Source organism: Bombyx mandarina, chromosome 18 (genome assembly GCF_030267445.1).
Source record: "Bombyx mandarina strain Sakado chromosome 18, ASM3026744v2".
NCBI classification, from domain to species: domain Eukaryota; kingdom Metazoa; phylum Arthropoda; class Insecta; order Lepidoptera; family Bombycidae; genus Bombyx; species Bombyx mandarina.
In genome coordinates, this window is record NC_143224.1 from 3,376,790 (window position 1) to 3,390,505 (window position 13,716).

At 35.3% G+C, this 13,716-nt stretch overlaps 1 protein-coding gene across 1 annotated transcript in view; it reads left to right on the forward strand.

The window, feature by feature from the left end:
* Positions 1 to 5,844, forward strand: part of LOC114244381 (parapinopsin) — a 71,079-nt gene extending 65,235 nt beyond the window's left edge. The window contains exon 8 of the mRNA XM_089734790.1: positions 22 to 5,844. Within this exon, the coding sequence (XP_089590916.1) occupies positions 22 to 807 (786 nt within the window). The 3' untranslated portion in view covers positions 808 to 5,844. The remainder of the gene's footprint in view (positions 1 to 21) is intronic.
* Positions 5,845 to 13,716: the final 7,872 nt, after the last annotated feature.

The following is a 13,716-nucleotide window of genomic DNA, read 5'->3' on the forward strand; positions in this document are numbered from 1 at the left end:
TTTGAATTGTCTATTTTACAGTTTCGTCAATCTATCAAACGTATATTTGGCATTCATACCAAATCGAAAAACTCGCACACCGAAAGAGGCTATAATAATACTCTGATGTCTCCAGCTCACAAACTATCGCTGAATACTACGAAATTTAATTCTGAAACTAATTCATCAACCGCAACTAAAACTTTGAAAGACAAGAGAGTCTTCTACGAAGATGCATCTGATGTTACTAATCAAGAATACCATAGGCAGTATACTAGGAATCCGGATTTGTGTACCATACAAGAAAATAAGACCGTATCGGATACTGATCGCTCAGGGGAGTCCGCCTATGACGATTCTAGCAGCAACAGAAAAATTGATATGTTCGGTGAATCTTGCAGAGCCGTCAACGAAAAATCTCCTGTACTGACAATAATGGATTCTGAGAGATTACTCTTTAGTAAAGTGCCATGTCGCAAAGATGACGAAACAGAAGCATCATCGTCCAATGTATACGGTAATACAGCTTTTGAAGAACACGCTACTGATGATACTATGAATGATAATAGTAATGCTGAGAACGATTACAAGAACTATGTGAGACACAAGATGATACGGCAAAGTTTCTCTTTAGATTTCCCACGGTATTCAAGCGAAAACAAAAAAAGGAAATTGTCAATTGAAACAAAACTGGAAAGTTTGATGCAACCGAAGAGTTTTCTCAAAGGTACAATTAGTAAGCTCTTCGATCACGAATACAAACAGGGCCACGATAGCTTCAAAAGTTATTTGTGTGATAAAAGTGGCACGGGAAATGACGAGTTGTAGTTCAATCTAAGTAATCGTCCTACGGGATAATTGGTAAATGAATTATCGAATAAAAGTCTCCTGATTCTTTACAGTAAATGATGCCACCGAAGATATAGGCACTTTTGCCATTTGTGGTTTGTAAGATAAAATTAAGACTTTGTCTCCGCTGTCTCTTCTCTAATCAGACCGAGTCGGTACCAATTTAGGCCAGAAAGGTGCTGAAACGAGACACGTAAGTACGTAAATTAATAAGAATGAGAATGTAAATTAAAGATCTGTGATATAGATACGAGTGCCAAGAAATAAGAAACCAGAAAAATGTACTTATGAGGTAGGTAAATTAGAATTTAAATACGGGCAAAAAGGAAAAGCCGTATTGGAGGGTAGAAAAAAAAATTAATTTGCTGTAATACGTAATCATACATATTTTAGAATATTTTGGACTTCATTAATTTATAACACGTGCTTAAATGAATAATTGAATTGTATTTAAAGTATTGAAGGGTGCTTGAAGAGGCTCTAGAGGTCCAGAATTTATCAAATTGCTGTGGGATATTTTGCATTTTGTATAAATGGTCGTACAATTTAATATAATACTGCATTCAACGAATGCTATTTGTATATTGCGATTGTCATTTGGTGACTTTACCATTTTTAGTGATATAAGAATTTAAGAAAAGATTATATTATTAGACGAATAAAATTTTATGTACTTAACATTGAATATTTGGAATGTCAATTGAACTTATTATCGTGTAAGATTTATTATATCAATATAATTATAAAATTGTTATATTATATTCATTCACATTCTATTGTGGTACTTTGAATGAGTACTGAAAAAAGTGTAATTTTTAATGAAATTTGCTCAATAGTTATTGCGGATAGAATATTCCAAATTGACGGCTAACAAGCAAAGAAAAAAAATATTTATTGTTCGGCGGCTTAGAGTAGGTTAAGAAAATTATTATTTGCTGTTGTAAAAAAATCGTGTGATATTATAAAAAAAAAAAAATGGAATTATGTTGTTGGATTTACTAATTTAGTAATCATCAAAAATGTTTGACTCTATCAACTATTTTTTATTTTAGATTAAGGACGTATTAGAATTCGGTGTGCTCAAGTCTCGCTTAGAATGCTTAATTAAAATTAATTTTAATATTAAATCTAGCATTTTTGTTATCATTATGTTAAACGTTCGAATACTTGACAATTTATGGTAGGCAGCGGCTTGGCTCTGCCCCTGGCATTGCTGACGTCCATGAGCGACGGTGACCACTTACCATCAGGTGGGCCGTATGCTCGTCTGCCTACAAAGGCAATAAAAAAAAAAAAAAAAAATTTTCGTGGTCAGTAGCTACTGACAGTCTTTAATAAAACGCAAGATTAAATTATTAAGTTGTTTTAAGTATGTCTGCGACAGGCGAATACCGAAGGAACTATTAAAAGGCTTAATTTTTAGCCAATCAAACAATTTATGGTATTTTTTACCATCGCGCCGCCCGTCACCGGAGTAGAGTTCATCCATACTACCTGGAGCCACTGCGGTCATCCACAGTGCGTTTCCAGAGGTCTTTTTTGCCACGTACCATCCGGCTATGGAATGAGCTCCCCTCCACGGTGTTTCCCGAGCGCTATGACATGTCCTTCTTCAAACGAGGCTTGTGGAGAGTATTAAGCGGTAGGCAGCGGCTTGGCTCTGCCCCTGGCATTGCTGTAACCACTCACCATCAGGTGGGCCGTATGCTCGTCTGCCTACAAAGGCAATAAAAAAATAAAAAAATTTGCTCTGATGGTTCGGATTTTCAGTGACAAATAATGTGAATAAGGAAATTAAATGTTTTAGATTATTCTTACTCCAATTTATAGTTGTTTTCACTTGAGGACACCGAAATTTCTCAACAGAGAAAATTAAATGAAAATTGAATTCCTGTTGTGTAACGATTATTTGGCTTTATGAAGAAGGAATTCTATTATATTTAATTATTCTATTATACTAATGAAGGATTCATGTTTTCTTAAGTCTTAAAATATTGTCCTGTGTGACCATTGTATTCTACGTCACACAAATCGATTTTGTTAACTGTGCGTGTTTATTATTAGTGACCTCATTCAATCTTGGTTCGATTAAATAATCTTGGATTACAAAAATAATAACCTTCATATTATTACCCCTCTTTATTCTATTATTTATCTATATCGTATTTCTCTATTTATTCCCAGTTCGTTTTTTTTATTGTAATAAAATAATATAGTCCCCTTGTCTTTTGCTATTCCAAAATTCAACAAAGAAACGTGTGCAATGATTGAATACGATTTATTCCTACCATTATTTGAAAGAGTTTAAAAAACGTCACGTCATGTATTGTAGTTATGTTATTAAAATAATAACTACGGACAGAAAGAGCCATTGGTATGAACTCGAATCAAACGAACTAGCTGACCTCTTTAGAAGATAGTTCTTTATTGATAAATTACTGGGATATTTAAGTAGTGGTTTTTATCGTGAAGTTTTTTGTTATGCACCATCTTTCCAGCCACATTTTCGCCTGCATGTATGTACTTCGCTATATATTACCCGTGCTCGGTCGTGGGAGGAAAGATATTTCCTAGGGTTCAAGTTATACCCATACGGAACTAAGAAAACATTGGTTTAGAGATTTGGGCCCAAAGCGTAAGAGATATAATTAATTGCCTTCGTATTAATATTCTATTGTTATGTAGTAACTTTTATCTACAAGAGTAAATTTAATAATGTTTTCAAAATTCTGGCAATAGCCGATTTCGATGAAACAAAGGTTAAATTCTGCTGCAAATTAATTTCTATCTACCGATGAAAATCCATTCAGCATTTCCGGAGATTGCGCGAATTGCCTAAACAGAGATGAAAAATTATTAAAAAAATTGCTGGTGTTTCTGTTATTTTTATTACTTTTATTCAATGTTCAGACATACCGGTGTGGCGTTAGCCATCACCGAACACAAGATATTCAGTTCGAGTTGACAGATGCCTGAATCTCGCTTATGACATTTTCAAGATAAGCTCACATATATACAAGTTCCGAACAACAACATTCGGTCCGTCAGTCTAGCGAGCATTTTCACCCCCTCGGTGGAAGATCTTCTGTTCTTAGTTCCACCGGTGACACCGACGTAATTTGAATACGCAACCTTCTGATCTGGAGTCAGACGCACAGGATTCTACACTTTCATTATATTATTATTGTTGTTAGCGATGACTAATAAGTACAGCTCACACACAAACCCTTCGAGAATGGGGATGGAAAATTAATAATCCGGTTTTTTTTTAAAGCCAACGATCTATATTTGAGAGCTCACGATTGAAGGCTTGTATTTTTAAATGATTTCAAAAAGGGAAGAGGTTCTCAATGTCAATATTTTTTTTTTACATCCGAACTTTTTTTTGGGTGAACCGTTTTTGAATTTTGAATTTTTTTATTTGAATAATCATATGGTTCTATTTAATTTTTATCACGATCTGACCAATGGTTTTTGAGTAATCCTTAGTAGTGTTTAATTGACATTGATCACATTTATTTTGGAGAATTCGGTTTTGTTCTTTGTACTTATAGCCGTAGCTCTATTTAAATGTGGAATCGTATCAATTTTCCGCACTTATAAATTTTCTCATCATATTGTGAAAATATACAATACATGTGGGATGTGAACGAGTCACACACAGACCTCGTTTGACCAACTCGTTTGACTCTACCCCGTAACAATTGTACTTGTATATTCATGTAATGGCGAGGGCGATTGTGATAAAGACAGCTGCTCATCTGCCGCAGATACACACGGCGTTTATTTACGAAGAGACAATTACAATTACTTTTACGGCTTTATCTCAACGTTTTTAATGTCATGATATTAGTGTGGCACCTGTGACAGAGAAGTTGAGAAGTGCGCGTTTGGGATGGTATGGACATGTGATGAGACGAAATGAAAATGAGGTTGGTAAGAGAGTGTTAACTATGAATGTGGAAGGATATAGAGAAAGAGGTAGACCTAAGAAGAAATGGATGGATTGTGTGAAAGACGATATGAGTAAGAGGGGAGTGAGCGAAGAAATGGTATATGATAGAAGAGTATGGAAGGAGAAAACATGTTGCGCCGACCCCAGGTGACTGGGAGAAGGGCAGGACAATGATGGTATTAGATGACTCTTTCGAATAATGTACAGGTTTTATAGATTCATAGATTCGTTCTGTGTGAAATGAAACATAAAATTAGAAAACTTTTTTTTTTTTTGGAAAATATACGTTAGTGTGAACGCGATTTGTATATCGACGAATAAAAGTTTCGTCGTAAAGCAATGACAATAAAAGAAGCGAAATGAAGGCGTCTATATGTAATTTTATTTATGTTCACAACTCGCCAAATATTATTACACTAGCGACCCGCCCTCGCTTCGGAAACATTAAAACACACATGAAACCAAATAAAAAAAAAAAAAAAAAAATTAAAAAGTAGCCTATGTTCATCAGGGACAATGTCGGCTTCTAATGGAAAAAGAATTTTTCAAATCGGTCCAGTAGTTTCGGAGCCTATTCGAAACAAACAAACAAACAAATCTTTCCTCTTTATAATATTAGTATAGATTCTTTTTATGAACATCCACAGTTAACGCAATCGTAATTAAAAATGTTTTATTAATTATTGACAATAAGATGTGTTGATGTGTAAATTAGATAAATTAGCACACATTTATTTGAAGGCTTTGTAAATGTCGTTTTTATTAAATAAAATTTACATTCAAGGTGTTGTAAGGTTAAGAATGTTTCAAAGAGAGAAAAAAAAATCTGTTGGATATTGAACGTAATTGTGTTTTTTTTTTGTAATAATTTCTCCTCCCTCCAATCGTTTATCGTTTCGGTATTTACCAACCTAATGTTATATCTTGTTCTTAGAAGTGGACCATCGGAACTCGTAAAGTTCGAATTCTGTAACAATTGTTGTAACTAGAACTTGTTTGAGTTTAATTAACATTAATTTTTACATTTTTCCATTGATATATTAACTATATAAAAATAAAAACAGATAATAATGAGACTCTAAATGTGAGGGTACTCGGACTTGGATAGTCATCGAAAAGCTTTTAAATAATTGAATTAATTATTTCCTATATGTTTGATTAAAGGAAAATATATTTATTGTCTATGTTCGCCTCATTGAATGTTTGAATAAATTAAAAAATATTAAAAATTTTTATTGTTTCATTTATGAATACCTGTTTATTGTTTTGTTTTATTTTCGACGTTAATCTGACTGTCTACCAGCTTAGTGACTTACGAAACTTGTAGATATTGCGTGTATAAAATGCTTCCATTCTTCTGTTTTTTTTTTTATTGCACTTGTAGGCAGATGACCACACAGCCCACCTGACGGTGAGTGGTTACCCTCGCCCATGGACAGCAGCAATACTAGGGACAGAGCCACGCCACTGCCTACCGTTAAGTACTTTCCACAAGCCTCGTTTGAAGAAGTCATGTCATAGCGACAGTAGTTTCGCAGTTCTGAGATGTGGCAGCGGTTGTGACAGTTAATAGGGCATTTCGATTTTTACCATCGCTTGTATCAACACCCTGGTAGATACCACCACCCTGTCTATATCTGCCGTGAAGCAGCAATGTTTCGGTTTGAAGGGTGGGGTAGCCGTTCTATTGTAAAAACTGAGACCTTAGAACTCATATCTCGAGGTGGGAGGCACCTTTGACGTTGTTGAAGTCTATGGACTCTGGTAAACACATACAACACGTTTTTTACTGGTGGTAGTACCTCTTGTGAGTCCACGCGGGTAGGTACCACCGCCCTGGCTGTTTCTGCCGTGAAGCAGTAATGTGTTTCGGTTTGAAGGGTGGGGCAGCCGTTGTAACTATACTTGAGACCTTAGAACTTATATCTCAAGGTGGGTGGCGTATTTACGTTGTAGATGTCTATGGGCTCCAGTAACCACTTAACACCAGGTAGGCTGTGAGCTCGTCCACCCATCTAAGCAATAAAAAAAAACCCAATTATTACATTTGTCATCCTTTATTAGATTCTCACATTTTATAATGTGTTCGACAAAAATGGAACCTGATTGGTGAGAATTGGTGCGGCTTCCAGTAAGGCTAAGGATGTACAGCTGGACTCAAAAATAAGTTTTTCGTTTGCACAAACTATGAATAAAAAAATTTATGCTTAATTTAGTAAAAACATTTTTTTTTATTGCCTTTGGCATAGGGCTCTGCCCCTGGCATTGCTGAAGTCCATGGGCGACGGTAACCACTCACCATCAGGTGGGCCTTATGCTCGTCTGCCTACAAAGGCAATAAAAAAAATCGGTTGTCTGTAAAGTCGGTTTACTGATGATAGTTGAACGTGACAACGTCATAAGAAAATACTGATGGAATGGTTTCATTTTTCAAAAGAAATTTTAATTTTATTTGTTTGATAGATATTTTGTATGGACAATTGACACCACATTCACTTTTCACTGAACTTCACACTTGACGAAACCATGTAAATGTATTATTGTATAGCAGCTTTCCACGCGGATGCATCGCTCACTCAAGTAGGAGAGAAACAGATGTCGAACGCTGCCGAACGCGGAGGCCGATTGTGCCTCTTTGTCGCTAGTTGCGCGCTCTCGCTTGCACTTCAAGCCATAAATGGAACGCCTTCGAGCGAGGTAACGCCGCATGAGTCATGTTTTTTCGTGCGTGCAGCCGGCTCCATCGAATTAAAGACGTTGTCACGTCAAAAATGTATTACTAAGAACTTAAGTCTTAAAATTGTCTGTCCGAATACATGTAGCAAACTGAAATGGAGGCGATAAGTTTTAAAAAAAAAAATACAGGCTTAATACCACGAACGCTGAACAAGATTATGTAACAATAGATCATGAAATAATAGACGGGTTTCTTGAGGCAATATTATTCTGTTATTATTATTACAAAGGTCAAGAATTCGATCAAGAAGTTTCGTTAAAAATACAACTAAGGAACTAGCGTAGGAACAAAATTATTCAAGAGAGAATTTTTTCAACAAACAAAATCTTCAGTTTATTCGGAACGTCAAAATTTTACATAAGATAAACGTTTTGTAAAGTAACTTTGCGCGACGTGAATTTCGGGCGGAACTCTGACTTGGACGTCAATCAATGTTCTACCAAGAATAATTATTAAAGATATAAGCGAAGTAAAATAATAATTCATATTCTTTTTATCTTATATCTTATACCTTTAAACGAGCAATATATATATAATCTGAATCTCGGAAACGGCTCCAACGATTTTCATAAAATTTAGTATACAGGGGATTTCGGGGGCGATAAATCGATCTAGCTACGATTTATGTTGTTTTATTCGTGTTTTCAATAATCAACTCTTCCCGACATCTATAGGCGAATAATAATACTATTTTTCTTAATTGAGGGCAACTAACCGCTTTAAAGACACAACAAGATGGCGTTATCAAAAAATCATTGGTCATCATCTAGTGAATAATTTATACGGCTTCACTACATAGTATAACACAAAGTCGCTTTCTCTGTCCCTATATCTGTCCTTATGTATGCTTAAATCTTTAAAACTACGCAACGGATTTTGATGCGGTTTTTTTTAATAGATAGAGTGATTGAAGAGGAAGGTTTATATGTATAATAACTCCCATTAAATAGTGGAGAAATCAATAATAAATTACAGTTTCCGAAGCGAATCGAGGGCGGGTCGCTAGTTAAGCAATATTTTGAAAATCGATAGAGAAGGAACGAAAATTCAAATTCAGAAACGTCATGTACTCATCGAAATTGAACAAAACTTATCTCTAGAGATTTCCGGAAGTTTCAAAAGGAATTTATTGTTTCTGTTCAGCGCCTAACCATTGTACAAGTTAACCTCTGGGAAATCTTAACTTGGTACATATAAATCATTTTGTTCGACAACGGTTCGTAAAGTGAATGTTTTCAATGTGACGACGCTCTATGCTATTCATGATAAATATTACAATATCACAATTACGGAAGTAAATTAATTTTCGTAAAACGTCTTTTGGGATTGCGTGAAAATAAATCTGGATTTTTTTTTGGGTTAAAACAATTGAATGGCGATCTGAGGGTATTGCCGGGACACCTTCCCCGGAATTCGATGCTTAGGTGCCCGCCAGCGGTTATGCGTGGTTATGGTGTAAAATAAATCATACTCTATTTTACTCAAATTTACTGACAAAGAAATCCTGTGATAAGACCGATTGATAGTGTGATAAGATTCAAAGAAAAGATAATAATTCAAGTCTCGATCCTTGTTTGCGACATAAAGCATTGCCCGCAAGTACTTTTACGCGATAAAAAAATAATTTCAAACTTATCACATTATCATAATAATATTGACAGGTGAAAAGCTATTTGATTTAAACGACATTTTTACAACTTTACAGGAAAGTTCTTTAAAATTTAAGTTTGGTGTAGGACGTCTCGTGACTCCGCACGGGCAGGTACCAACACTCCGCCTATTTCTGCCGTGAAGCAGTAATGCGTTTCGGCTTAAAGGGTGCGGCAGCCGTTGTAACTATACTGAGACCTTAGAGCTCATATCTCAATGTGGGTGGCGGCATTTCGGTTGTAGATGTCTATGGGCTCCAGTGACCACTTAACACCAGATGGGCTGTGAGCTCGTCCGCCCATCTACTCAACACAATGCAACTCCACTCGGTGTTGCCCGCTCTAAATTAAAAAAATACATTTGGTCGAATACAGAAAAATAACAGACGAAATTACCAACGATTAAAATTATAACAAAATAAATTATTAGCCTCAACTTTAACTTATTTTTATTATTTAAAAAGTTTACGCGCCCTTATTTATCAATAACTAGCTGACCCGGCAGACTTCGTAGTGCCTCAATCGATAAATAAAAAACCTAAACTTTTGCATAGAATAAACTTAAAACAAACAAAAGGAATCCGTTCGACAGGGGACACATCAAAGGAAAAACAAAATTGTTATTTTTATTTAATTCCGAGCATTTTCACATTTATCTACCTTTTAAACCTTCTCTGGACTTCCACAAATAATTCAAGACCAAAATTAGCCAAATCGGTCCAGCCGTTCTCGAGTTTTAGCGAGACTAACGAACAGCAATTCATTTTTATATATATAGATAGAAGATATTGATTATAAGTGATTAGTCTTATTATTTATATGTCCTTATCTACCTATTTATGAAGAGATGCGGTATTATTTCCGGATTCAAGTGTAACGTTAAAGATGTAGTGTGTAAAGAAACAATTCACTATTTAACATCAATTTTGATCGCAAACTCATTCATTCGGCTATGCCAATAAAAAAAACATAATTCAGTGATTCGATTCTCGCGGCAAACCCCGCATCGAATTATCTAGAAAACATTTCTGTCATGAGGCTTTCATTGGAATACAAAAACGTTCAGTAAAATCTTGGAAGAAGCTTTATTACGTGAATGTGAGTTATTGTATTGAGTTTTTTCAACCAAACAACTCTCACATTCACGTAAATTGATTTCTATATACTTTCACATTATTTTTTATAAAATAAATATTACTCAGTAAAGAAAATACTATAATGTAAATGGCATCCTTCTAGGAAACGACAATACGTCATATTTTCTTTCTATTCACGTCTATCACCCAATAACACAGAAAAACGACCGGAAAATTGTTTTTAACCAGTTTTTGGGGTGCACAAATGGCTCTACGAATTTGGAGAAAATTTCGCACAAAGATATAGGCCAATAACACGAATCTATTCAAAGGATACGTTTATCATGGTACATGCTATAACACACGAGAGGGCTCATGACATAGATTCTAAATCACCACAACTGTAGATTTCGCAAATCGCGTTAATTTTCAATGAAGTTTTATTGATAGTTATAAATTGAGGCAAATGTATCAGCGGCCCCATTTGGAGATCCGAGCTGATTCGTGTGTTCTCAAAATAGAAAGAGAGAAAGAGAGGGAGAAAGAGGAAGTAAATGCCAAGTGAGCCTCTAATATCCCTAAAATATCAATCTACAGTTTACAGATTTTAACTATTTTTCTCAAATTCTAGTAACTTCTTGACAGCTTAGCGTTGTTATTTGTTAATCCATTCACAAACAAACCAATATATTGTCTTAGAAGGCAAGTCGCGAAATCTCAAATAATGGTAAGAAGAAAATTTATGTCTTGAACTTGCCACCGGCGAATAAGAACACAGAGAATCAAAATAGTACATATTGAAGTAAATAAATCTTTCGATATCTTACTTAATGTAGGTGTCCCTTATTGTTCCGTATTGGGTCCCTTCCTATTGCTCGATTTACCAAAATTTATTGAAACCCGCCACTGGTTGATATTACTCGCTGACGATACATCTTTACGTACTTTCCCTTGTTTAAAATTACAAGGCTTCCACAATTTGAATGTTGCTGGCTCGCGTGTGGTTTATTTTTGCATTGGTTCATTTTAGTTATTGATTTTTAATTATTGGTTTAAAGAAAAATAAATAAACTCTGGTGCGTTGGTCATTTTATTGATTTCTAAATAACAATGAAAAAATAAAATAAAAATAAAAACCTAATGTTACAGAAGCACACACTATAATTAATTTAAGTGGAAATCTACAGGAACTTGTGGATTCGACTGTTTTGGTTGTTAATTCAACATTGTCCTCACATGTACCAAAGAACATTCATTTCTGTAGTATATGCGGAAAGGTATTGTATACTAATGAGGACCCTGCACGTCTGGTGTGGTGTGGTGTTTTATGTTTATTTACGTAAGGTTAAATTTTCTACGGCATTTTGCTGTAAGACAAAGCTGCGAACGTTAGAACATTTTCCATTCTGCAGTAGAAGGGTTTCCATGCCATTATCTAACATGTACCCAGGGGATTTCTTTAGGGCAATGTTTAAGCGAATCAAAGATATGAATGTTACGTCCCGTAATGTAACGTACTTCGTCTTACGTAATAATGTATTTTGGAAAGTTTAATGTATGTACGTAAAAATGATTCTCAGAGTCTATGATTGGCATAATATGAATATTTCATAGCGTAAAGTACAAGCATATGCTTTGAATTTCTGTCAGCTCGAGTTAATGAAATAAGTAACCAGTTTAGAGATGTGTCTATTATTATATTGTCTATGTCTATCATTTTAAAACACTTAGCTTCATATGTATGTAGAATAGGGATCGCAGCGCACAAAATAAAAGTTATACTATTCCAAAATCTTCTATTATAATAGTAATTAATAATTAACACTAATTTTATTACGTCTTACTCATTTTTCAACCGTCTTCGCCATCTTCCAATTCTCTGTCATTCTATCTGTCATTCTCTTCTCTCTTTCTTTCCGTTTTCTCTCACTCACATCTTAACGCTCCGTTCCACACTCTTTTCATACGTTCCGTTCTTACCAATCCTACATGTATGTATGTTAGTATCTGTCTATGTAATGGAAACTTTGAAAATTATTTTGATCCCCCTCAAAACGTCGGATTAATTGAAAATTTGGCATACTTATCAAGAACCGATGACAATTTAAAATTTTAACAATTAGACTTTACTAGGATTATCAAGAATATTCAGCGACATATCCATATTAAGATCTACTATTCCGATTTTGAATATCACAAAATAACAAATCACAGATTACAATTTTCCTGTGGTTTTTTAATTTTCTTTTTCTTGACATCTCGAAACTGAAAATATTAACAAATTTTATATCAATGTGACCTTAGTCCTATAACTGTTTAAGCTAAATTAGAACAAAAAGCATTAATCTTTAAATCCATTGATCACACTGTCAATCTAGATCAATAAATCTAGATACGAAGTCGACCTAAAATCTAACGAACGCCTTGCTGATAAACGATTGTACACTAAAATATCTAATGGTTTATTTAGAAGTCTAGACTATCTTATTGAAATTGCGTCGAATCTCTCAGAAGTCTGGTATCGCCAATTTCAGAAAATATTCAGAATACCTAAATATATGTACCTATTTACAGCTATAAATTGAGAGTTATAAATTAACTAATTATTATTTATTTTTTATTATGTATTACTAAACATAACGAAATGTCATTTTATTTATTTGCATTTTAATTGACTATGTTATAATTTTTTTTTGTTTACATGTTTGGACGAGCTCACAGCCCACCTGGTGTTAAGTGGTTACTGGAGCCCATAGACATCTACAACGTAAATGCGCCACCCACCTTGAGATATGAGTTCTAAGGTCTCAGTATAGTTACAACGGCTGCCCTACCCTTCAAACCGAAACGCATTACTGCTTCACGGCAGATTCCGCGCAAATCACTCATGCGTAAAGTAGGTGCACCGCCTCACGGAGTACATTCTCATAGGGCTTAACTGGCCTAAACCGTTATACACGGGAGCCCTTTTCTTTCGCCGATTCATTCGCGGAACAGCTACTCTTGAGTTGTTAGGTCTCCTTTGGAGGCGCTCGGGTAGCTGTTAGCAAATCTCACCCCTCCTGGCTGAGCCTTTGCTCGCCTACCTGCCCTGGTAAAACTGGAAAGGTCTCCGGGCCACCAGAAAAGAAGTCTAAAAATAATAGATGTAAATTGCCGCCGTACACGCAGCGAACAGCTCCCTCCCCTCTCAATGTCGTCCCAGCACTATATCCACCCCTGCCCTGTGTGGCAGGGAGTTTCAGCCCGGGTAGTGGGGTTTGCCCCGAGGCCCGTTCCGTACGACGACCCCTCTTGAAGTTGACTTGCCACCAGAAAATTCTCAAACATAAAAAAAAAAGTATTATACCGAACTTGATTCAAGTCGTCTGAATTCGATACAGCCAGACATACTACATAATATTTATGAAAAAGTACTTTTAAAGTACATCGGCGTTTGTTCGCAGATCACGTGTGTGCGAAATATTGTCA